The sequence below is a fragment of the Pelodiscus sinensis genome, chromosome 3 (genome assembly GCF_052426305.1).
Source record: "Pelodiscus sinensis isolate ZL-2025 chromosome 3, ASM5242630v1, whole genome shotgun sequence".
Taxonomy (NCBI): Eukaryota; Metazoa; Chordata; order Testudines; family Trionychidae; genus Pelodiscus; species Pelodiscus sinensis.
In genome coordinates, this window is record NC_143054.1 from 64459652 (window position 1) to 64486616 (window position 26965).

The following is a 26965-nucleotide window of genomic DNA, read 5'->3' on the forward strand; positions in this document are numbered from 1 at the left end:
CATGTGTGCCTGACTTGTGAATAGTCCCACTGTAATCAATGGGCCTAATCATGGTATGAGTGAATAATATTCAAACCCAACCTTCCAAAAACTTGCTCAGATGACCAACCAAATTAGCCATTTCTAGGCCAATTCACTTTTTTGCGGTGATATTTCTATTAGAAAAAAATCTGAAATAATTCACTTTTTAAACTGCCAAGTGTTTAGTCCAGTTATGTTTTTAAACAATTCTGGTTGCGGAGTGTGTAAGAAATTTGAAAATAATGGTCTCAGTTCTAGCAAAGATGAAGTGGGGAGATAGCAAAATCAGGCAATAGGAAGTCAATGGTAACTGCATAAAGTTCTTTCCAGATACTGAGTTCTGTCCTATAACACAGTAGCACTGATACGTATCTTTAATTCCATCTGTTGGTGTAATTCTCTTTCTCTAATGGTTATAATCATTTTTATGCTGGTGACAAGCAATTGAAAATTTACCTGTAGTTATAGCAGCTATTACTCTAAAACTCCAGCTGGCTTTAGAATGGATAAAGGTGTTTTGTTTCTCATACATTGGTCATAGAAAACTATTCTGCACAGCTAGGATACTTTCATAGACAAGGCTAAATCTCAAGAAATCTTCTCTAAAATGAGACTTGTCATGGAATAGTTTTGGGATAATGGTGGAAATTTAAAACATTTAAATCTTGACATAAGGTACATTTACATACACACTACTGGCAGCAGCCATGAAAACCAAGCTGCATCCATGCTATGATGCATGCGTGTCTGAGAGAGGCTCTGGAAAGCAGCTTAGAAAGAGTCTGGCAGTTCTCCAGTCTAGGAGACCTTCCTTGCCATTGCACCATTGGCAGAGTCTATCCGTTTGGTGTGGAACGATAAGGGGAACAAAGAGGCATTCAGCACAAAATTAAGATGTCAGGATTAAAATTTGTGCACCTGAAGAAATTTTATATGCACCAATGCCAGGCGCCTGGATACTAACCAGAGAAATGAAATTGCTCATATTACTGAAACCTGATTAAAAGACTTCCGGGATTGGAATGCTAAAATCATTAGTTATAACTTATTTAGCCAAAAGGGAAGATGGAGTAACATTGTGTTTTTTTAAAAAAAATAGCATTCCCCATTGGAGTCAGTGATAACTCAGAAGAAAATGATCTTGTATCCTTCTGGAATAACGTTCTAATAGAAAAAGCTTAATATGGGGTTGATGTCTGCTGCAGACCACTAATTCACACTATACAGCAGAATGGACAGCTCCCTGAACATCTGTCTTTGTTTCCTACACATAAACTGCTATATATTTAAGAGAATTTGTCTGTTTGATCAAGAATTCCTCATGAATGGTAAGAGCCAGGACCACCATTGGGTATACAGCTTCCCCGTATCATAACTTAAAACAAGGTAAGGGTTTTGTTGTGCCAGGAAAATGGGATTCTTATAAAATCAGTCAGAAACGAGACAATCACCAAAGTAACTACAGTGCTCAAAACTGATATGATAGAGCGAATGTTGAAAGAGACTAAACCAAGATGCTCCAGAAAAATAGGCTGAACCTGCAATATGATTGCTTCTCAATAATCTTTACAGAAAAGAGATAAAATGCAGAAATTTGGAGTAGTGCTCTGTTTTCGCATACTAAATCAATGCTTAAGGTTTGAAAACTAGAAGAAAATGTTATTGGAAACCAAATTGACTATAACCCTTTTTTTGTTAAAACACAGCGAATTAAGAATTTATGGGGATGAAGAAACAAAATACACTTGATGGAATTCTTGAATTAGCATATCAAAAAGGAGTTTCATATCAAGTGTAGGACTAGTTTTAATTCCCCCCACCCCACCACTATGGAGCTCCTTAGTAGCTGCTGAGAAACTCCCCTTTCAGGGGAGCTCCCCAACAGCTGCCGGGGAGCTCCCTCCACCCCCAGGGGCTGGCAGGAGGTCAGGAGAATAAACAATTTTTCCCAACTGGGTTACAAGAAAAAAAGGTTGAAAATCACTAGATGAGACCATTACAACAGTCCCCTCAGTATTCAGCTCTGAGAAGCTTAATGAAATTCTGATGGTTTCCTTAAATATGATTAGTTGAGTATTTTTATTTGAGAATTTTTATTATAAGTTTAAATGGTAATTAATTCCTGTTAAGCTTTTGGCATCTAGGGAACACCATGCAAATTAGCTTTAAAATAAAAACCTGTATCCTAAAACTTTTCAAGGTGATTAGACAACAAACTGGCAAATGAATTTTAATGTTGATAAATGCAAATTAATGCAGACTGGAAAAAATAATCTGAACTACACACACAAAATCATGAGGACTAATTTTGCAATAACCACTCATTGTACATAGTTCTCTGAAAACATTCACTCAATGTGCAGTGGCAGTCAAAAAAGCAGACAGGGTGTTAGGAATAATTTTAAAAGGGATAGAGAATAAGACAAAATTTCTTATTGATAAATCCATTGTACGTCCGCATCTTGAGTACTGCATACAGATATGGTTGCCTCATCTCAAAAAAGATATATTGGCATTGGAAAGCATTCAGAAAAGGGCATAAAAAATTATTAGGGGTTTGGAATGGCAGCCCTATGAAGAGATTAAAAAGACTGTGGCTGTGTTTAGACTGGAAAGTTTTTCCACAAAATCATCTGCTTTTGCGGAAAAACTTGCCAGCTGTCTACACTGGCCGCTTGAATTTCCGCAAGAACACTGATGATCTCATGTAAGATCGTCCGTGTTCTTGCGGAAATACTATGCTGCTCCCGTTCAGGCAAAAGTCCTCTTGCGCAAATCATTTGCGCAAGAGGGCCAGTGTAGACAGCACAGTACTGTTTTGCGCAAAAAAGCCCCGATGGCTAAAATGGCGATCGGGGCTTTTTTGCGCAAAAGCACGTCTAGATTGGCACGGACGCTTTTCCGCAAAAAGTGCTTTTGTGGAAAAGCGTCCTGCCAATCTAGATGCTCTTTTCCGAAAATGCTTTTAACGGAAAACTTTCCATTAAAAGCATTTCCGGAAAATCATGCCAGTGTAGACGTAGCCTAGAACTTTTCATATTGGAAAAGAGTACACTAAGGGGGTATAAGATAGAGATCTAAAAAATCATGACCGGTATGGAGAAAGTGAATAAGGAAAAGTTATTTACTTGTTCCTATAACATAAGAACTAGGGGTCACCATATTAAAATAATAGCAGGTTTAAAACACAAGGAAGTTTTTCTTCATGCAGCGCATGGTCAACCTGTAGAACTCCTTGCCAGAGGGTGATGTGAAGACCAGGACTTTTAAAATTATTTAAAAAACTAGATAAATTCCTGGAGGTTAGTTTCATCGATGCTTAATAGGATGGGTAGGAATGGTGTCCCTAGCCTCTGCTTGTCAGGGGCTGGAAATGGATGACAAGAGAGGGATCACTTACTGAATACCTGTTTGTTTTCACTCCCTCTGGGGCATCTGGAATTGGCCACTGTCAAAATACAGGATACTGGACTAGATGGATCTTTTGGTCTGGCCCAGTGTGGCCGTTCTTATGTTCAATCTTTCTTCTGAATCCTTTAGTTATAGAGAGAGCTGATAACAGCCCCTGTGTTGCCTAATTTTTCCATTATGAGGATTTTTAAGAAGTTCTATCAGATGTTTACAATAGACCTTTGATATTCTGCAGAGCAAAAAGTCTCATGCTCCAGAAGTGCCTTTTCTTTGTCCCGTGAAATTTAATTGAGGTGTAGCTTAGTTGGAATTTGTTTTAAAAAAAATCACCATTTCCCTTCTCCATGTGTCAGGAAACTTCCAGTAACTTGTCCAAATCTCAGGCACACTTTGGTTAAGCCAATTCTGCAGCTCCCAAAGCAGCAGCTTTAACAGAGAACACCTGGAAAGCTGCCAGAGGATTTGGAACAGTATGGGGTGAGACAGCCCAGCTTGGCTCTCCCTGAACTTAGAATAGAGCCTAATTTCCTACCACTTCCACCAGTCTCTGGTGGGCATGAGATGGGGCAGAAGCTCCTCCACACCCAGAGGGTTGGGAAGAGACACACACATCTGGCTCCATCTATAAATCTCTAGATTCAGCACAGGATCCTCAGCTGCCTGTTTTTTTGCACCTCTAGGAAATTCCCCTGTCCCAGGATGGTGAAGGAGTGATGGATTGAGTTCCCCTTCCCAGCCATCCCCTGGAACCAGCATGTGGTGCTAGCAGCCCCTCTCCTCTCTGGAGTAACAGCCTTCTTTTGTTGCCAGCTAATGTGGTTAGTCCTATAATTCAAGTAGTAGGCTGTCTGCTGAATGCTCAGGTTTCAAACCTTGTTGATGGTGCATAATGGGGAAGTCGTTACAGTTGTATATAATAAAATATTTTTACCTTTTTGTTCTTAAAATTAAAACCATGTTAAAATATTGTTTAGGTTATAAATTGGGCATATGGAAGTTAGAAAATGCCCATGCAATTATAATGTTCTCCCCTTGTGCAAATGCATCATTGTCAAGTGTTTAATTATAGGATCACAAACTTTTTCCAGAGCCATTGCACAGGTAAAATGTCCAAGAGTAATAGTGCATTGTAATCTAATAAACATCTCCCTTCTATGGAAAAACCAGAGAGCCACTTGCAGGTCTTGGCAGGATGCAGAGTTACAAATGAAAAGTTTGAGTGTCTAGCTGCAACAAAATGGCAAATTCAACTATGAAATTACTGAATTCTGTGGCATCTTGGGAAAATGCCAAATGCTGCAGCGGAAGACTCCTTAAGAGGCCATAAGAAATTAATTGAGATGAAAGGGGCAGTTATGCTTTTTCTATTGTTTCACACTCCAAACTTGGGTGGGCATCATTATAATCTTACTATACAGTTTAGAAATGTAGCTGCAGCGGCCATGGACAGGTGCTTCTCACCTGGACCCAAGCTGCTGCGATAAGAGAGCTAGGGTTGTCCTCTGTCCTCAGACAGCCTGCATACTTGAACCCTTCACCTTCAGCCCCAACCCAGAGCAATGATTTAATGAAGAAAAACAAAACTTATTTTGGTTAAGGACCTGAGCAACTCTGGGTGAATCTTCTAGTTATCTAGTAGAGCCTGTTTAGAAGTTATTGTAAGTATTCCTGTGTTAAATAAGGAAGTGAATGGTAATCCTGGTTTTGGGAACTCATACATTATCCTGTCAAGAACCTACAGATGGACTAGCTAAAGAGGAAGAAAGCATAAAACGGAATCACTGTGGTTGAATATACTGTATATTGTGATCACTTTTTGTTCTTCCTTTTAAACAGACACTCCTAGAATATGCAGAAAAATGGAAGACATCAGAAGATCCCTTGCCATTGTTGGAGGTATACACAGTGGCTATCCGAAGCTATGTTAAAGCACGACCTTATCTTACCTCTGAGTGTGAAAAAGTAGCCTTTGTGCTTGAACGGTTAGCACTGTGAGTATATTTTCAATTATTTGGATACTTTGTGGAGTAGGGATGTAAGCGACTAGTCTACTACCCGATACGCAAATGCTGTTTGTGTATCTGAGTAGTCACTCGCTTCCCCATCCCCGCCCCTTGCTGCCTCTGTTAGAGGGAGGCAGCAAGGGGTGGAGAGGGAGCTGGTGCTGGGGGGAGCCAGTTTAAAAGCTGGTTCCTCCCAGCACCGTCTCTGCAAGGGGGCAGGGAAGGCAGAGGCACAGCAAAGAAACACCATAAGCAGGTAGGGTTACCAGGTGGCTTCAAAAAAAGTACCGGACACACTTGATCTCAGATGGGGGGAGGGGGAGACAGGCCTATGGGAAGCAGGTGGGAGGTGGTCAGGGGCAGCGGGGATAGCCAGGGAAGATCCAGGAGATGGGGACCAGCTGGCAGGAAGCAGGGAAGGCCAGGAGGGGCTCAGAGGGAACGGAGCTGGCTGGGAGAGATCGGGGCGGGGGCAGAAGGGGAGAACCGGCCAGCGGGAAGCAGGGCTGATTGGGGGGAGAGGAGGGAGACGGAGGGGAAAGAATCAGCTGGCAGGGAGCAGGACTGACCCGGGCGCGCACAGATGCCGGAGCGCTGCCTGTCCTGCACACAGTCCCAGCAAAGTACGAGCGAGTCCAGCCCCGCTCCCCCTCGCGTAGTTGCATATTGCCTGGCTGGTAGATGACACTCTCACGCTGTGTGAATGTTACCAGCTAGGCAGTACGCAGCTACGTACTGATACTCCTAATAATAACACTTACCTAATTAGAAAATACCGGACATTGTATATATCTGGTATTTTCTCAATTTGTTTCCCGGACAGAACCCTCAAATACCGGACTGTCCGGTTCAAAACCGGACATCTGGCAACCCTAAAAGCAGTCTCCATTTGCACTGGGTTCTGACTGCTGCACTTCTGCCTTTGAAATGTAGCAAGAGCCCTGTACATTTGATTTTTTGTGTGTGTGTGTAGATTTTAAGCAGAATAATAGATAGTGTCTCTTTTTAGACAATTGAATGGCAAACAGCTGGTAGTGAGTTTTTTCATGCATTCTCAAAGCTACATGAATTAATACTCGTTTGACTTTCAGAAGCTGTGTTGAGCTTTTACTTTGTCTGCCTCTTGAATTACCAGAAAATCAATGGGAAGAGTTTCAAGCCTTTGTTCAGGTGAGAGTTTTGTTTCTTGTATAAAGGAAAATACTGAAAAATCATGTGATCACCAGCTTTAAAAAAACAGTTTAGGAATGTTGGAATATTGACTCATAGGAGTTAAGATCAACTCTGTGCTTGTTTCCTGTGGAAGAAAGTCATTCAGCTGGAAGTCCTTTGTGCTATCGGGTAATTAAGGTGCCAATCACATTCTTATATATGAAATAGTTATGCCAGCTTTGTGTGCAAAGTTTATTAGGGTGAAAACAAAAGAAATCCTTGGACCCATCCATTGAGAAATATTTCAGGCCATGTTTAAAGAAGGATGTGTATTCTTCAGTGTTCTGAGACCTGCTGAAATGGCCAGCCTTTTCTAACTGAATTTTTGTAAATATTTAGGTGTATTACAAAAGATTGCCACCTGTCAACATATATTTTTAACGAATGAGTATTTTCTTATTCAAAAGAGTTGCTTCATAACAATATGATGACCTTGATTATTTATTATTCAATAAGTATAGCAATAATTGTAGCAGTGCTTGAATCCCAATGCAAAATATTCCATTTAGAAGCCTATCTAATCATACTAATGTATAAGGTGGACATTAGAACACTTATTGTTCTTAAACTGAAACTTTAAATAGTCTGCATATAGGGAGTTAGAAATCACTTATTGTATTAAGTCTCAGGGTACGTCTAGACTACATGCCTCTGTCGCCAGAGGCATGTAGATTAGGCTACCAGACATAGGAAAGTGAAGCGGCGATTTAAATAATCGCCGCTTCATTTAAATTTACATGGCTGCCGCGCTGAGCCGACAAACAGCTGATCAGCTGTTTGTCAGCTCAGCGCGATAGTCTGGACGCGCGGGGGTCGACATCAAAGGTATTTGTCGACCACCCAGGTATGCCTCATCCCAACAAATACCTTTGATGTCGACCCCCGCGCGTCCAGACTATCGCGCTGAGCCGACAAACAGCTAATCAGCTGTTTGTCGGCTCAGCGCGGCAGCCATGTAAATTTAAATGAAGCGGCGATTATTTAAATCGCCGCTTCACTTTCCTATGTCTGGTAGCCTAATCTACATGCCTCTGTCGCCAGAGGCATGTAGTCTAGACGTACCCTAAGAAACAAAGTTTTAAAAGAAGGGACGGGTGTTACTTTTGAAGTTTTCCTCATATTAAAAAAACCTGTGAGAGATTTTATGTAACTTGTCACTGCTGTACTTGTGAAATATCAAACACTTTTCTTTAGATGGCTCACGAAAAGTTGATGGAGAATGGTAGCTGTGAATTACATTTTTTAGCTACGCTTACTCAAGAGAAGGGAGTGTGGAAGAATCCTGTGCTGTGCAGTATTCTTTCCCAGGAACCACTGGATGAGGATAAAGGTAAACTTACATTGGCTTATGAAAAAAATAAGTCTGTACAATTATTTGATGGATTCACTTTCTTAACAAATACACAAATGCTGCTTCAATATTACTGCTTTGTATATAGTGTTGATATAGTTGAAGGTCTCTTGCTGTTTCCTCTATAAACTCCGTTTTGTGAGATTTGTAAGCAGGCTTTTTTTTTTATAGGGTTGAAGTAGGTACTCAAGTGGCCATGTAAGATGTGCTTACATAAATTGTTTGTATGTAAGTAAACCAAAGACACCATTATATTTTTTTACTGCCATATGTTTAATAGAAAACTGAAACTGTTACCACCGTCTACACTTAGAAACCACATTTAAAAAACCACTACTAACACATTACAGATTAGAGAGATTGTGATGATTTGAATCTCTCCTGAGAATGGGGACTGTATATGAATTACAAATATACTAAAAAAGCAATGTTACACCTTTTGAGAACAGATTTTCTTGCTTCTCCTTGTTTTAGCTGTGGTTATGCAGTAAAATTCTTCCCCTTTTTGCAATTCAGTCACCGGGTAGAAACACTCAGCTTCTGTTACCTGTAGATACATGCTGTAGCTCCATTAGATGTGCTTTTGTATTTCACATAACATAAGACTGTTCTCACTGAAACCACTGTTCACACTGGTTGTAATTGCTGGCCTCCCATGAAATCTGTAATAATATAGGGTAAAAGTACATAAAAGACCACATTCACTGTGGAGACCAGATTTCATGACATGTGACACGTTTTTTACTGCCATGAATCTGTAGGACCCTTATTGTGAAACTGATGTGCTTTAATCATAGCGTTGCTGTTTCCCAGACCTGAAGAGCTCTATGTGACTTGAAAGCTTATCTGTCTCATCAACAGAAGTTGGTCCAGTTAAAGATATTAACCTTTCCCACTTTTCCTCTCATGCCTTCCTATGTCAGCCTGATGAGTCCATGATTTTGGTTATTCTCAGCAGCTGTGCTGTAGCCTATAATTTGTATAGATTGGGGAAAATAATGCAAAAACTAATGCAAATGAATCAGACATCTACATTTTCTTTGGCTTTGTTTGCAACCTTTTCTTCACATGTTTACATGATCAAATCTTACCAACATTTTGCAGAAAGCAAATTTCACAGTCCTATGCAAATATGTCAGGATATAGATGTTTTTGTTTTATTTGGATATATTTCCTGTGTTCATCCAATCAGGAAACAGAAACATCCACGTGCAGCTTACCTGATTAATCAGAACCAGATAGCTCAAATACAGAGTATGAACTAAATGAAGAAACTGCTTATGATCAGTCCACAAAGTTGAGTGCAAAAATATTTACTCAGTAGCTTTTTAACAGGTCTGCTATTGGCTTGCACATATTCAGCAAGCAGTAAAAAGCTAAGTTGGGAATATAAATTACTTACAATTCATTTAGCTCAATCACTCCCTCAGTACCAGCAAGAGGATCTGAGATACTTCCTTCTTGGTTGCCCTTCTTTCACTGAAGTATTTGTGTCAATACAGTGTTCATTCTCCTCATATATTTGCTCTTGGCTTCAGAAGAAGTTATCAGTAGGGGAATTTTTTCTTACACATCGCACAGAGAGGCTGGATGTGAAATTTTTCTCCTTGGCATTGACACTTGGGAGCCAACATCTTTTCATGGATCTCTGGTCAGGGTAGGTACGGGGGGCTCTCTAGAAAATAGCTGCAGCCACGGCTGGGAGCCACAGGCCAATTGCCACCTTTCCCTCTTCTGTTGGCAGGCCTGTTGATACCACTTTGATGTCAGGAAGGAGAAGTTATGGGGATCAATGAAAAATATGAGTATTGAGTCCATTACTTCTGTAAGCAACACTAGACAATTACCTTGTTTAAAGGAAACTACAGTGCTTTGTGCTTACTCTTGTACCATACAGGCAGTCCCCGGGTTACATACAAGATAGGGACTGTAGGTTTGTTCGTAAGTTGAATCTGTATGTAAGTCGGAACTGGCGTCCAGATTCAGCCGCTGCTGAAACTGACCGCCAGTTCTGACTTACATACAAATTCAACTTAAGAACCCCAAGCTTCCCCAAGTCAGCTGCTGCTGAAACTGATCAGCGCTGATTCCAGGAAGCCTGGGGCAGAGCAACTCTGCCTCGGGCTTCCTGTAGTCAGCGCTGGTCAGTTTCAGCAGCGGCTGACTTGGGGACGCTTGGGGCAGAGCAGCTGGGGTGCTGCTGGGTTGCTCCAGTAGCACCGCTCCTCGCTCCTTGGCGCTACTGGACCAACCCAGCAGCACCCCATCTGCTCTGCCCCAGGCGTCCTGATTCAGCCACTGCTGAAACTGACCAGCAGCGGCTAAATCAGGACCTGGGGCAGAGCAGCTGGGGTGCTGCCGGGTTGGTCCAGTAGTGCCCAGAGCGGGCGCTGCAGGACCAATCCACAGCGCCCCAGGTGCTCTGCTCCAGGGTCCAAAACAAAAGCCTGGTCTGCTGGGGGGGGCACACTAGCCGCCCCTCCCCCCCCAGCAGACCAGGGACACGGGGAGCAGAGCCGCAGCGGCAGCGGGGTGCCGCGACTCTGAGGCTTTGCTCTGGCAAAGTCTCAGAGGCGCGGGACCCCCCCGCGGCTGTGGCTTGAGTCCCGGTGCCTGTGGTCTGCTGGGGACGGTCCCCAGCAGACCACAGGCACCGGGACTCAAGCGGCAGCAGCGGCGGTTCCCCGCGCTTCTGAGGCTTTGCTCTGGCAAAGCCTCAGAAGCACGGGAACCCGCCCGGTGCCTCTGGTCTGCTGGAGATGGTCTCTAGCAGACCAGGGGCACCGGAGCAGCTTACGAATGGGGCTTTCTCACCCCGGAGCTCGCAGGTAGCAATCCGCTACCTCGACCTCCGGGGCGAGAAAGCCCCGTTCGTAAGTGTGGATCCGACATAAGTCGGATCCGCGTAAGTTGGGGACTGCCTGTATATTACAAATGAACAGTGGGGGAGGTGACAACCCAGTGCTTCATCATAATGTATCATAGTTAGCTGGGTTACTGCAGAACTCCCATAGCCCATGGAAATCTGCTTCTTGATCCTGGCATTTGTACGTACACAATTCTCAAGCGTATAGGTCTCATCCTGGCTGTGGTTGAATTCAGCAACCTTTTTGACTTCCCAGATGGCTTCTCCAAGTCATCCGACTCATACTCTCCAGCTTTTTGTTCTAATAGGTTTCATACTTTGATTTCTGTTACTAATCCAAGATTTGTCTTGTGGCATTTTTTTAAATCCACAGATTGCTGTAGATCCTAGTAAAAGTTCACTTTGGCTCTTGCTGACTTACTGCTATCTGCATTAGGTCCAGTGATCTGATCAACAGGAGAGAGCAGACTTTGATTCTGAGATGCTGTCTCTGGAAGCCTGCTGAATAAGGGACTGTGCAGAACTCCTAAATTTCTGTAAGGTTCTATAGGTTTCCCTGGCTCCCAGTACCCCAAAAAACACCCCTCAGTCCTAGTGACATCAGTATAGTCCATATCAGGCCCATGACTTCTACTCAGTTTCCCATTCTCCCTACCTCCTCTTCCCCCCCTCCCTCCCCCATATGAAAGTTATAATTTCATGGTCTGGACTGTGTATTGTTTTTATAGACTTGTTGGTCCCTGGATATTAGTGCGACAGTTTTGGTGAAGTAATACCTTTTATTGGAACAACCACTGTTGTTGAGAGAGACAAGTTTTCAAGCGTATTCAGAGCTCTTCTACAGGTCTGCGTGAGGTCTTGTTTAGGCTTTGGTAGATTGTGAGCCTTCACAAACTGTGGGAGTAATTATACTTAATATTTTTTAATAAATCAAAGATACCGGTAAGTTGTATCTCATTCTACTAAGGCATCTAGTTTTTGTGGACCAAAAGATGACCCTGTTTGTATTGTAACTGTGCATTCAAGATTTTTCTAGATTTTTCTTGAGGCATTGGTCCTGGAGCAGATTAAGGTTGTATTGGAACCTTAGCTAATAACGTCAGTGTATTCATTTTTTGTATTATTTTAATCTTTCAATTGAGTAGGCCTTTGATGTTTGGATCTTTTGATAACTTCTGTGCTTTTTTAGGTTTTTCCCTCCATAAATTACTATCTTGTACTCTCAGGTTATGTCTACACTTGCAAATGAAGACATTCAAAATTGCAAATGAAGCCAGGATTTAAATATCCTGTGCTTCATTTGCATCATTGCGTTATGGCGCTATTTTGAAATACAAAACGCGGTGTAGATGCGGTTACTTAGGGAGAACAACCTTCTTCCAAAATAACGAAGAAGGGTTGTTCTCCCGAAATAACTGCATCTACACCGCATTTTGTATTTAGAAATAGCACTATTTCGAAATAGTGCCATAACGCGATGATGTAAATGAAGCACAGGATATTTATATCCCAGCTTCATTTGCAATTTCGAATTGCTTCATTTGCATCCCTTTCTCAAAAGAGTGTGCAAGTGTAGATATACCCTCACTGGAAACTCTGTCTTTGCTGAATTTTGTCTTGGAATATATTATAGGTTCAGATCATGATCACAGAATAAGAAAATAGGATTGAAATTGCCATATTTGGAAGTACAAAATAAAGCTTAATATTAAAAATTTAACTGGAGAAATATCACTTAAAGAGTTTATAGATCAGGGTGGCCAACCTGTGGCTTTTCTAAAGTTAATATGTAGTTCCTTGCTCAGGCACTGATTCCGGGGTTGCAGCTACAGGTGCCAGCTTTCCAGTGCTCAACTCCTGGCTCCACCTCCTCCTCCAAGCATATTGCACCCTCACTCCTTCCCTCCCCCACAGAGCCTCCTGAGTAACATGAAACAGCTGATTGGAGTGGGCAGGAGGCGCGGGGAAGGAAGCGGAGGCACTGATCGGTGGGGCTGCTGATGGACAAAAGATATTGGAGACGGGAGAGGAGGCACCTGATGGGGACTACTGACAAATTACTATAGCTCTTTGACTATGTACATTGGTAAACTGTGGCTCTTCTCAGGCTCAGGTTGGCCACACCTGTTATAGACGTTAGAAATGTGTTGTCTTAAGTTTGAGATCTTCCTATATTGTATTTCAGAGAGAGCCAAAAATATTCCAATATTTATGCTTGACAAACTATCTGGAACAGTAAACACTGCAGTTTAAAGGATTATTGGGTCCTGTAAGAAGATGAGCAAGGCCAAAAACTTGCCACTAAAATATTAAATGGCGTAATTTTAGTATCATATGGATTAGAGGGAAGATTCATGAGTTAGAAGAATAGCTTTAAGTCTGAGGTCAGCTTATATCACATTTCAGAGATAACAGAACATGTTCCAATGTTTATGCAAGACAGACTAGCTGAAACAGTAAACACTGCAGTTTAAAGGATTATTGGGGATCTGTGGGTGGAAAAGCAAGGATAAAAATGAACAAATGTAATTAGCCACTGGGTTGTGTGTGGGTTGGACAGAACATGAATGCTCTTGATAAAATACTTAAAAAGTGGACACTGAAGGAGAATTTTTTCAGCTGTGAAAAGGAAATGCTTCACTACAATATTTAACATATACAAAGATTTAATAAATGTTCAATTCCAGGTTATCATCTACACAACATTATTTAGTACACTTTGTTTTGATTCTACGTAAAGTAAGATTGACTTCATCCTTAAATGAGAAAAATTGTATCTTTTTAACTAAACTGGTTTAGAAACTATTTTAGTGAAATTGGCATAACCCCCATATATTGAAACAATTTGTATTGCAGACTGTGAATTGAAAGATAGCAAATATTGTACCTATATTTAATGAACATTCTTGGGGAGATCCAGGGAATTATAGACCAGTAAGGCCGGAGATGGAGAGGTGTGCTTGTGCATGTGCATGCATGCGAGAGATTGTATGTCTAGGAGCCATAGCCATAGATCAATCCCTGGCGAATTGGTTGAGATTATCGTTAAAAGGGAATAACAAAACACATGGTAGACCGTGATATGGGATGGTCTAACCAGTAGGGTTTCTGCAGCAGAAAATAGTGAGTAAAGGAAATTGCTTGACGTAATTTAGACTTCAGAAAGGCCTTTGACAAGGTCCCACACCAGAAGCTAGTAAAGAAGCTAAATGACCGTGGAATGAGAGACTGTTTATTGCCATGTATCAGAAACTGCCTAGGGAAGACAAAGCAAGAGTAGGATTAAATAGTAAGTTTTCATTATGACAGAACATTAACAGTGTCAAGGTTCCACACTAGGTCCAATGTTGTGTATTATGTTTATTAATCATTTAGGAACTAGGATAAGCTTAAATAAGTAGTAAAATTTGCAAATGATAAAGTACATTCCCACTTTTACATCCCATGTAATCTATTCATGCTCCATCTCCACACCTTTTCTCTTCTACTCACACCTTCCACTCACCTTTCCATTTTCCCCTCTCTTTCTCCATAATCCCAGAAGGCTTTGTTAATGTTCCAGAATTTTAGAATAGTAGGTAGCTGTCAAGAGAATTCCTGTGAAACGGGCTTGTCAAGCTTGAACCATTTTTATTCTTAAAGAACTGGCGGGAGTGTGCTTGTAGTGAAAATTAAAACTTAATGCTTAAAAAACTGCATCTCTGAAATGTGATACTGTGAAAAGTTACTATTGCCAAGAACATTTTTGCCCAAAAAAATTACAAGACTGGGGAAAGTATTATTTTGGTGTTTTTAAGGATCATATGCATGTGATTAATGCTATCTTTCCAAATTTGTCAGCTTCATACTTTATTTTATATATTTATCTCATTAGGGAGATAAAGTGGAGTGATTAAAAATTAGAAATGGGTAGAAAATAGGAAGTCCAGACTCATCCTTAACTAAGAACAGTCAAACAGTATTTTCATTTAATTGAACAAGTCATTAAAGGGTATATTAGCAAGATAACTAAGCATGTTATTGGTTCAGAGGAGTAGCCGAGTTAGTCTATAACTTGAAAAATTTTTAAAAAACAAGAAATAGTCTAGCAGTCTCTTAGGGTATGTCTACACTACCACCCTAGTTCGAACTAGGGTGGTAATGTAGGCAACCGGAGTTGAAAATGAAGCCCGGGATTTGAATTTCCCGGGCTTCATTTGCATAAAGCCGGGCGCCGCCATTTTTAAATGTCCGCTAGTGCGGACTCCGTGCCGCGCGGCTACACGCGGCACGGACTAGGTAGTTCGGACTAGGTTTCCTAGTCCGAACTACCGTTACTTCTCGTTACTCCTTCATTTGCAACTCCGGTTGCCTACATTACCACCCTAGTTCGAACTAGGGTGGTAGTGTAGACATACCCTGAGAGACTAACAAAACATGTAGATGGTATCATGAGCTTTCGTAGGCACAACCCACTTCTTATTGGTGGTAGATATGCTAATAGAAAATACAAGTGTTTAATTTCAAATGCATTTCAGTTTATTAATTTTGGGAAATTCTTTAACCTCTTTGAGAACATTTTAGATTTCCTGCCTGAAACATTATGAGGGTCAATAACAGGTTAAATGAATAGTCAAAAAGTAAGATATTAAAAAAAAAAAAAAAGTTCCAGTGCTTCCTATGTTTTGTGCCTTTTTACTCCGTATAAATGTTAGTAGCTACGTCTACATTGGCATGATCTTGCGCAAATACTTTTAACACAAGAGTTTTTGCGTTAAAGTATTTGCGCAAGAGAGCGTCTACACTGGCATGTGCTTTTGCGCAAGAGATGTGCTTTTGTGCAAAATTATCCGTGCCAGGGTAGACGCTCTCTTGCGCAAGAAAGCTCTTATGGCCATTTTAACCATCGGGCTTTCTTACGCAAGAAATTCATGTTGCCTGTCTACACTGTCCTCGTGCGCAAGAACAGTTGTGCAAGAGGGCTTCTTCCTGAGCGGGAGCATCATAGTTCTTGCACAAGAAGCACTGATTTCACACATTAGAACGTCAGTGTTCTTGTGCAAGAACTCCCCACCGGTGTTGCTAGGCAGCATTTTTTTACACAAAAGCGGGTGCTTTTGCGCAAAATCATGCCAATGTAGACACAGCCAGTATGAATATGATTAAATTCCATCTGTTAACTGCATAACACTTCATGAACTATATATATGTAACATTTTGTTTTGTTTTTCTGTAGTGAATGAATTTTTAGTGTCTGAAGGCCCCATTCTGCTGGACATGCGTATTAAGCATCTAATAAAAACAAAGCAGTTAACTCAAGCAACTTCCCTGGCAAAGCTATGCTCTGACCACCCAGAAATCAGCACAAAAGGAAATTTTAAGCAAACCTACCTGGTCTGTCTCTGTTCAGGATCACCAAATGAAAAGTTCATGGAGGAGGTGAGTGAATATTATTTTAGCTTATGATTTTTTTTTCAATAGGAACAGTCGTATTTATAGTGGTGTTGGCTTTCTTATAGGAAAAAAGTCCCTTGCTTTAACATTGTATATAAAATGTAGTATATGGCTTGGGATGTTTTTTAAAAAAAATTCATTTAAGGCTTTCTATAAAACTAATTGGGAATTGTTTGTTTTGGTTTGGTTTTGTTTGTTAAAAATGTGGTCTTGAGGCTAACATACAGATTCAGTTCTGGGCTCTGCCATAGCTTTCCTGTGTGTCCATGCACAAGATACTTGAACTCTCTACCTCAGTTCCTAACTGCAGAATGGAGAAAATAATACTTGTTTTCTATCATCCTTTTTCTTCTTGTCTGTTTTGATTGTAACTCTTCAGAGACTAAACTGTTTCGCTTCTATATACGGCTTAATATAGCAGGGCTTCAATCTCAGTTTGGCCCCTGTATTTATTATAAAGAGGCCATGTTCATTTTTGTAGTGTGTGACAGTGATATATACTTTATTTACTAATTAGTATACCTGAAGTTACTTAATTTTTAAACTTATATTTTCCATCCCGCTGATCAGTTTTTGGTAATAGCTTTGAATATACCGTATTTTCTGGCGTATAAGACGACTTTTTATGCTAAAAAACATCCCCCTATCTTCTAGTCATTAGGTACAGAAGATGATTTAAAGGTTAGGTTACAAACCAGCTAGTCATTCTGCAGTTTCACATTTGAGTTCTTTAAGAACTCTTGGGAGAATGCCATTTGGTCCTAGTGATTTTTTTTTACTGTTTAGTTTATCAGTTTGTTCCAAAACCTCCTCTAATGACACCTCAGTCTGGGACAGTTTATCAGATCTGTCACCTAAAATGAATGGCTCAGATTTGGGAATCTTCTTCACATCCTCAGTTGTAAAGAGCAATGCAAAAAATTCATTTAGTTTCTCCACAATAACCTTATCTTTGAGTCCTCCTTTAGCATCTCAATTATCCAGTGGCCTCACTGGTTATTTAGTAGGCTTTTTACTTCTGATGCACTTAAAAAATAGTGCTACTGCTTTTTGAGTTTTTGGCTAGTTGTTCTTCAAAATCAAAATCTTCCTAATTATATTTTTACACTTCATTTGGAAGAGTTGATGCTTCTTTCTGTTGTTCTCACTAGGATTTAACTTCCACTTTTTAAAAGATGCCTTTTTATCTCTCACTGCTTCTTTTGCTTGGTTATTAAGCCACAGTGGGACTTTTTTAGTTTTTTTTTTAAATTTGAGGGATACATTTTAAGCTTTTACTTTTGGCACTGTACCTTTTAATTTCTTTAACTAACCTCTTCACTTTTGTCTAGTTCCCCTTTCTGAAATTAAATGCCATAATGTTGAGCTGTTGTAGTGTTTTTCCCATCCCTAGGATGTTAAATATAATTGTATTATAGCCACTATTTCAAAGTGGTCCAGCTAGATTCACCTCTTAGACCAGATCCTGCGCTCCACTTAGGCCTAAATCAAGGATTGTCTCTTTTCTGGGTTTCAGAACTAGCTTGGTTTGTAATATTTGTAATCATCCCAAAACCTAAAACCCTTCAAAAAACTACATGCAGGCATATATAGAACAGCTCTGTGGTGGACTTCTGAAGCCGTAGTAAAAACTGAGATGCACAGTAGGCTACTGCGATAGAAAAATGGGAAGTATTGACTAATAACACAATCTCAAATCTGTTACAATGCTTTAAATAATAAACACACAAAAAATGAATAGTACAATAGACAAAATCAACATTGTCTTGCAGAATCTTTGAGATATATCCATTTTATAGATAGACAGTTTTTCTTTTGGCAGATCTAGTATTTGACATACTACTTCTATCCAGAGGCTCATCAGTTGCTCTAAGTCCTTAAATGTGAAATAAGAAGTTTGAAAATGTTCACTAAATTCCTTGTTCTTGCCTTCCCATAGAGCCCCATATTACCACATGCCTGAAAACCATCTTGTCAGTTTTCATTGATCCAGTTGTATTTTTCCCCTCCAGATCGCAGCAGTAGATTGCAAAGATGCCCTAGAAATGATCTGTAACCTAGAGTCTGATGGAGACGAAAAAAGCGCGCTAATTTTATGTGCAGCGTTTTTATCTCGTCAGCTACAGCAAGGAGAGATGTACTGTGCTTGGTGAGTTACAATCTCTTTTTGCTTGTTTTTTAACAGTAAAATAAAATTTGTTGGAAGGAACAGGTCCTGTCAGCTTTTTTTGATAAAATAACAGAAAAAGCTTAATATAAATGTAATGTTTTATAATAATCCACAATAAATAACATTTTCTTACATTTCTTTCAAAGGCCATATTATGGATTAGGCATCAGCAGACAATGTGAGCACTGAGTCACTTCACTTGAAAATAAATTAAATATATTGTACTATGGAAACATAATTTTTACATCTGTTAGGTGGTCAACCTTGTAATAAAAACTGTCTCAATTTTAGACAACTCTGTTGTCTGGAAGAGAACTTTTCACATAAGTCACCTATTTCAGTCTATATTAAAAAATGAAATAATCATTTCCCGTGAAATCTTCCAGGAACATTTCTCCACAGTGGCATTAAAACCTCATTGTAGCTGAGCAGCATTTAGTAGTTAGAACAAGCTTTCACCTGGCATGTAGGACAAGTAGCAAGTCTCATTGGGAAGCAGCAGACCCACAGGAACTTCAGTCTGGCAAAATTGGTAATTTGCTGACTGATCCCAGCCCTGCTCTTGGATTTGCTAGTGCTGGCCAGGGCTGCTGATAGAATTGCCAGGTCCCTGGGTAAGGTTGGGGAGGCAGGTTCCAGGCCCCTGGAACAGGTAGGGCCTCAGGCGGAGGAGGCAGAGCTGGGGACTAGTCTCCCCCAGTCAGCTCTTAAGTGCTTCCTGGGACTCTGGCAGCTATTTAAAGGGCCTGGGGCTCCAGTTGCTATGGCAGCCAGGGGCCCCACACCCTTTTAAATGGCCAGGCCCCGATCAGCTCCCTTCCCCCCTACGATTTACAGTTGGCAGCCCAGGTTCTGACTTGTGTTTGTGTGAAGTATCATTTAAAAATAATGGGACTCAACTCAAGGCTTTGCAGTAATGGATCCTCCTGTAGGCATAGAGCCAATCTTTGTATATCATTAGTGGTTAAATAAAATACTCTACCATTTACACCTGCAAATTTGGTGTTTTCTTCTACTTTATTTTGTTAAGAAGAAGCAATCTGGCCTCCATATTTTTATCTGAAATCTAACTTTATTGGGCTAACTTTCAGAGTAATTATGTGTAAATATAATAAATTATGTGTACATAAAGTCTGTGAATTAACATAGGGCTGGAAGGGACCACGATAGATAATCTAGTCCATCGGCACATGCTGAGGCAGGATTAGATATACCTAAACCATTTCTGACACATATTTATCAAACTTGTTCTTAAAAACTTCCTTTGGCAACATGTTCCATTGCTTAACTACTATTATAATTAGAAAGTTGTCCCTAATATTTAACCAAAATCTATGAAGGTATGAGAAGAAGTCACAGTCCCTTTGCTGCAGATTAGGCCTGTGACTTCTTGTCCTACCTTCAGTGGACACAGAGAACAGTCAATCACCAGTTTCTTTGACAGCCCTTAACATATTTGAAGACTTACCAGGTTCCCCCTCAGTCATCTTTCCTCAAGACTATCCATACCCTGTTATTTAAACCTTTCTTTGCAGTTTAGGTTTTCTAAACCTTTTATCATTTTGATTGTTTTCCTCTGGACTCTCTTGTTTGTCAACATCTACTTAAAGTTTGGCAACCAAAACTGGACACGCTATTCCTTCTAGGGCGGAGTGGGGAACCTAAGGCCCAGGGACTGGATCCAGCCTCTGGCTTGCCTGGATCCAGCCCCTGAGGCTCGGGGATTCCTCTCTCCCCCCCCCCCCCCCCCACCGCCGCAGCATTGGGGAGCTCACACTGGTGCTCCAGCCTCACTGATACCCCCAGTGGGTCTGGAGCACGCAAAATCTATTGCCTGGGCCCCCCTAGGCTTTGGGGTGTGAGGGGAATTTGGGGAGTGTCATTGAGGGGTTTATTTTTTTTTTATTTTTTGCTTCTCACTTTTGTGTGGCCCCTGACTGATTTTTCTGAGAGTCAATGGCCCCACCCCCTGTACTAGGGCCTCACCAGTGTCAACTAAAGCAGAACAATTACCTCCCATGTCTTTCATCTGACACTCCTATTAATATAGCCCAGCACAGATGAACCATGATTTTCTATAAAAATATGAATTGTTAGATTTTTTTTTCAGAGGCAGCTTAAATCTTGTTTTCATCCTTATATTTTAAAAGAATTGCAACTTGATCAAATATAGTAGTTGTGTTGTTGCTTCCATTTATATTTTATTCTGTCTTTTAAAACTCTATTTCCAGGGAATTAACTCTCTTCTGGAGCAAACTGCAACAAAGAGTAGAGCCTTCAGTACAAGTGTATCTAGAGAGGTGTCGTCAACTTTCGGTGTTAACTAAGACGGTTTATCATATATTCTTCCTGATTAAAGTAATTAATTCAGAGGTAAGGATACTGTGAAAAATGTATTTTCATGGCCCTTTCAATGAAACTTTGAAAATTTTCTGGATGCCAGCTAGCAAGTACAATAAACCTTTGAGCCCTAAGCCTTGCCTTCTTGCCTTCTTATCAATGTATAAACCAGGTGGTGGGCAATCATTTTTGGTGGGAGGCCACTCCAAGACTTTGGAAAGTGGTCAAGGGCTGCACTTTTTTGTGGAGGAGTTGTGGGAATCTAGGCTGGAGGTGCAGAAGGGCACATGGGGTAAAGGACTGGGGTGCAAAAAGGAAATGGTGTGTCTAATGGAGTTTGGATGAAGGAACGGATTGTGACTTGGATCAGGGGACAGGAAAGGATTCTGGCCTGGGGGAGGGATTGTAGAAGAGGGTGCAAAATGGGAAGGAATTGTGACCAGGGAGAAGAGGAAAAGAGGGTGCAGGCTGCAGAGGGTTTGAGTGGTAACCTGTGGCAGGGGAACGGGGTGTAGGATCTCAGAGGGGGCATGGGTGCAGGAGAGGATTCTGGGCTCGGGGAAGGCTGTAGGAGGGGCTACAGGGTCTGGGAGGGAGTTATGACCTTGGGCAAGAGTGGGAAGAGGGTTTGGATGGTGACCTGAGGGAGAGAATTGGAGTGCGGGAAGGGCAGGGATGCCAGAGGCAGGTTTTGGCTGGAAGGCACTTACCTAAGCATCTCCCGGCCAGCAGCCCTGCAGCACCCCCAAGAAAGGCTGTGTTCCCTGCCTGCTGCAGCCCCACACCACTTAAAACTGCATGCTGCTCCTTCCATGTGGCTCTCAGCTCCAGGAGGGAGAAGGGGCTTGCACTGCCTATGTCCCTCAAGCCAATCTCAGTTCCTATTGGTTGTTTCCAGCCAATAGGTGCTGAGGATTGGGCTGGGGTCAGGGAGCTCATACAAAGCCTTCCCCTCTCTCCAGAGCAGACAGTCATGGAACAGCCCGGTATTTAAAACAGTGGCTGATGTGTGCCTGAGGGTCCCAGAAAGGTGGTCTGCAGGCCAGATCTGGTGGCTTGGCGGGCTAGATCTTGTCATGGGAGATATCTTGCCCACCCCTGGTATAAACTGATGTAAAATCAATTTGAGTCCTTCATATCTGTTTGACTTAAGTTGGTAAGGTATTCACTTAAGATGAATCTATATAAGAGACTCTTAAATTGATTTAAGAATGTCCACACAAGGGATTGCAGTAACTGAGCTAATTTATTACAACTTTTGAGTATAGGCAGGAGTGGGAATAGATATTGCAACTTGGAAGATGAGAGATCTGTTGCTGAGGATACAGCCTCCTGTAATATTATTCCTACGCTCCAAATAGCTACTTCAAGCTACTTTGGTGAAGAGAGGAATGTGAGGACCTAATATTCTTAATACTTAAAGTATAAATGAAAATAAAACGGGGAAAACAAAGATTTGAAGGTGGGCGCAATTGAAGCTGTCTCAATGTTTAAACGGGCTGTAAAAGGCAAAAAACAAAAGTTTGTTATTGCTTTATGATTCACCATTAAGGGTATAATTTTGCTTTGAGGGCTTAAGTTATGTCTTGACTTTGAAGTATTTGCTTTTTATGGATTTAGAATGGATTTGGTGTTCTAAGCTCAATCCATGCATCTCAGTTAATCATATATGTAAGGTCACCCATTGTCTCCTCTACATCTTTCTTCTATTAGTTAATGTTAATCACTTTGTCTTGTCCTTCTTGGGTTTTTTTCTACAGGCAGTAGATCCATAGCTTATTGTTTTAAGAGGAAAAACAAGTTTTTTTCTGTAAGTGGAGTTCAGAGTGGTATATCCCATAAGACTATATTCACTTGTCCCCCTACTTCTTCCTTCATTCAACACTGATTTACTTTTTGTATTTGATTTGGATAGAAACAACTGCTTGCATGAGAAGTTGTGGTCCAGACCTTGAGCCTTGTGTATTATATGCTTAATGCATTTCCTAAAAATAGGAAGTCATTACTGAATGAGTTATGGATCATTCCACGTGATGGTAGAAATGTAAGGTATAGGAAATGAACTTCATAAATACTATAGCCTTTCTTCTCATTTACACTAAAGTCAGGGGTGGCCCGTGGCTGTAGGCCAACTCGGCCATTGCCTAGGGCGCTGTCTTCAATGGCACCCGATGATGACATCACCCCATTGACGGCCGTGCAGGCGGGGACGCCGATTGTGCGTTCCACATGGGGCGCCAGCTGCCGCAGTCCAACTCGGACCGCTCCTGACTGAAGTTTCTTTACAACTCTTTGGCAGTTTAGAGGGCTCTTAAAGTGACTATAAAAGTAACAGAACTATAGGAATGTAGAGCTGGAAAAGACTTTGTGAAATCATCCAGTTCCACCCCCCTGTGCTGAGAAAGGAAAAAGTATACCTAAACCATTTCTGACAGGTGTTTGTCCAGCCTAGTCTTAAAAACCTCTAGTGGTGGGAATTCCTAGTGCCTATTGAAATCCTATTCCAGACTTTAGCTACCCTGATGGTCTTCTTATACCTAACCTAAATGTCCCTTGCTGCAGATTAAGCTCATTACTTTTGTCCTGGCTTCAGTGGATATGGAGAACAGTTGATCACTGTCCTCTTTATAGCAGCTCTTATATTTGAAATTTATTATCAGGTCTTCCTTGAATCTTCCTTTCTCAAGACTAAACATGCCCACATTTTTTTAACATTTCCTCGTAAGTCAAGTTTTCTAAACCTTTTGTCATTTCGTTGCTCTCCTCTGGACTCCCTCCAATTTGTCCACATCTTTCCTAAAATTTAGTGCCCAGAATTGGATACAGTACTCCTGCTGAGGCCTCACCAGTGCAAACTAGAGCATAATGGTTACTTTTTGTCTTTCATTGAACACTCCTGTTAAGGTACCTTAGAATATTAGCCTTTTTTGCAGCTGCATCATATTGTTGACTCATAGTAGATCACAAATAGAGTATAACCTCCAAATCATTTTCAGCAATATAACTACCTACTCTGTTGTTCCCCATTTTGTAGTTGTGCACTGGATTTTTTTTCTTCCTAAATGAAGTACTTTGCGCTGTCTTTATTGAAAGTGACAGCTGTCACACCCTGACAGTGAACCATTGATGCTACTCTTTGAATATGGCCTTTCAACCAGATGCACACGAACCTTACACTAATTTCCTTACTAAAATAGAGATGTATCACTCTACTGCTTCCTCCCTATTGACCAAGCCAGTAACCTGTCGAGGAATGAAAATAGGTTGGTTTGGCACGATTTATTCTTGACTAGCTCCTCTTTGTGACCCTATTATCCTCTAGATTATTGCAGATTGATTAATAATTTGTGCTGGTATAAATCCAGGTTTTGATTTTAGGCTCACTGGTTTATAATTTCCCAGGTCCTCTTTGTTACCTTTTTTGAAGATAGTTACTATGTCCTTCTCTAGTCCTCTGGGATATCACCCATGTTCCATAAATTCTCAGAGGTAATTGCTGATGGTTCGTATTGCTTCAGCTAATTGTTCTGATGGTTCCTTATTTCAGCTAGAAATAATTTCATCAGATCCTGATTACTTGAATACATCTAATATACTTCAGTATTCTGCAACTTGTTTTTTCAGTCTTTTGGCTTGCATTCCTTTCCCTTGTTGTTAGTATTAATTATGTTGAGACTTTTAGTCAACATTAACCTGTTTAATAAAGACTGAAAAAATAGGCATTAAGCATGTTACACTTCTTGATGTCATTGGTTGTTAGCTGTCCCTTCTTGTGAAGTGGAAGACCAACACTTTCCTTCATCTTTCTTTTCCTCCTAATATATTTAAAGAATCTTCTCTTTCGCTCTTTGTCCCTTGCTAGGTGTAAATAGTTTTGGGTTTTCACCTTTCTGATTTTTGTCCTTCCATGTCCTTTTCTTTGGTACTTCTCCTTAGCAATTTGGCCATGTTTCCACACTTTGCAGGCTTTTTGATTTAGCAGTCACTAAAGAGACCCTGATGAAGCTATATTGGCCTCCTTACCATTTTTCCTTTGCATCAAGATAGTTTGCAGTTGTGCCTTTAATATTGTAACATTTTAGTATTAATAACAGGGATGATTTAGAACAGTGTTTTCCAAATAGTGCTCTGTGGAACCCCGGGGTTCCGTGAAGTGAAAATAAGGGTTCTGCAAGAACCCGATCACTCCTTCCTCCCCCATCCCCTGAGCCGGTCTTAGGGAGCCAAGTGGTTGCCTGGGGCCTCCATTTTCAGGGGGTCCTGCGGTCTTAGGGGTGGGGCGGTGTGTTTTGTTTTTTGCTTGACAGTTTTCTCCACACACACACCCTTCCCCCCCCCCCCCCCCCCGATTGACTACTTCCCTCCTGCTTTTTTTTATAAGGGTTCTGTGGCCAAATAAAATTGGGAAACTGTGATCTAGACAGTGCTTGGTCCTGCCATGAGGGCCAGGGACTGGACTCGATGACCCTTCGAGGTCCCTTCCAATTCTAGTGTTCTGTGATTCTATGATTGTCTCTTTGGGAAACATCCAGCTCTCCTGAACTTCTTTTTCCATTAGATTTTCTTCAATGGGACCTTATGTACCACTTCTGGGTTTGTTAAAGTCTCCTCTTTTTCCCCCCCATTATTCTTCTTCTTCTTCTGCTCTCACTGCTTCCTCTTTGTAGAACTTTGGTTACTTTCACCCAAATTGCCTTCCCCCTTCATAACAAATTTCTCCCTTTTGGTCAAACTCAAGTATAAAATGGCCATTCTCAGTTATATCCTACACTTTGTGAAACAAAAACGTTGCCCCTAATACAGTGCAATAACTTATTGCAGATGTGTTTCTTGTATTACTTTTCCAATAGTTATATGGATTGTTAAAATTCCTCATTACTATCAGTGTTCCCTCTGACATTTTCTATCCTTGGGTGCGTTGAATTTTCTTTTGGGCAGGTTGAAATTTCTTATGTGCAATACCAATATTGAGGTAACTTGTGGACAGGTACCACTAATACAAACTATATAAAATATATAAAAATTCTAAACAGTCCATAGGTGTGGAAGAAAGTATATTAAAACAAGGGATAGTTAACAAAGAACAATACTTATGATATTTAATATGAAATTAAATAAAAAGAAAATTAATGCTACCCTTGGAGTATATGTATGATCCTTTTTAACAACTCAAGCTAGTAAATACACAAAAATGCATATTATCCACACATAGCTCAGCTTTAAGATGCTAAACACATCTATGAATCAACTTGAAACGTAATCATGCAAATGTCCTGGCACACGCCCTTCCCCCATGCAGCCTGCTTCCCTCCTCCACCAACCCAGACAGACAGAGAGGATTGCAACTAGTGAGTCTGGAGGACACCCCAAACAAACTCTCCTCTCCCTACCCCCACCTCACTGCACAGATGCCAGCACCACATACCCCTTTTCCCCCACCCACCCCTGTACAGTCTGCTCCCTGCAGCCCAGCTGGCAACTGGGATAAAACCATGCTTCTCAGACTTGCAGGCACCAACAGCCTACAGGAAATGCAGCTCTCCACTCCTCCCCCACCTCACTCCAGGACACACAGCACAAACAAACTCCCCTCTCCTCCACCTCACCCCAGTGTCAGCACCCACCCACCCTTTCCCCCACCTACCCAATGCAGTCAGCTTCTCCCTCACCCCCCCTTCCCAGTCCAAGAGGCTTGAGAAGAGTGCTGAGTTTCTGCCTCTACCTCTTCTCCTGGCGCAGACCGGACTTTCCAAACTCCCCTCCCCTTCAACTCCTCCCAGCCAGTTACTCCCTCCTCCTCTCCCCAAATGCCCCTACTCTGCAATTCTCCCCCCAGCCACTTATCCCTCCTTCCCGCCTCCTTATCTACCCTCCCTACCTACTCTCTGAGCTCCTCCATCTCAGTCAGGCAGTTCCGTTTGAGGGTGCTCAGATATCCCCTCCCCCAGCCGGTCTGCTGAGTTCCCTGCCTGTGCTGCGGGAGCTCCAATAAATAGCTGCGTGGACACGTAACCGCACAGTTTACAGGGAACTTAGATTACTACCCAGTCTTGTGCTTTAGATAATTCTGGTGTTTGATTTAGAAATGTCTTGTCCACCTCCTCTTCCTGATTTGATAGTTTATAGTGTGCCCCTACCAAGATGTCAGCCCAATTACA

At 41.3% G+C, this 26965-nt stretch overlaps 1 protein-coding gene across 2 annotated transcripts in view; it reads left to right on the plus strand.

Moving 5' to 3' along the window:
• ZNF292 (zinc finger protein 292) overlaps nucleotides 1–26965 on the plus strand; it is a 74706-nt gene that overhangs the window by 36808 nt on the left and 10933 nt on the right. Inside the window, exons 2-8 of one of the 2 annotated variants that reach the window (XM_006133326.5) lie at nucleotides 4113–4250; nucleotides 5269–5423; nucleotides 6527–6605; nucleotides 7842–7977; nucleotides 16080–16282; nucleotides 18310–18446; nucleotides 20699–20840. In XM_006133326.5, coding sequence (XP_006133388.3) covers nucleotides 7842–7977; nucleotides 16080–16282; nucleotides 18310–18446; nucleotides 20699–20840 — 618 coding nt within the window. In that variant the 5' untranslated portion in view covers nucleotides 4113–4250; nucleotides 5269–5423; nucleotides 6527–6605. The remainder of the gene's footprint in view (nucleotides 1–4112; nucleotides 4251–5268; nucleotides 5424–6526; nucleotides 6606–7841; nucleotides 7978–16079; nucleotides 16283–18309; nucleotides 18447–20698; nucleotides 20841–26965) is intronic. The other variant, XM_006133325.5, reaches the window with a different exon arrangement.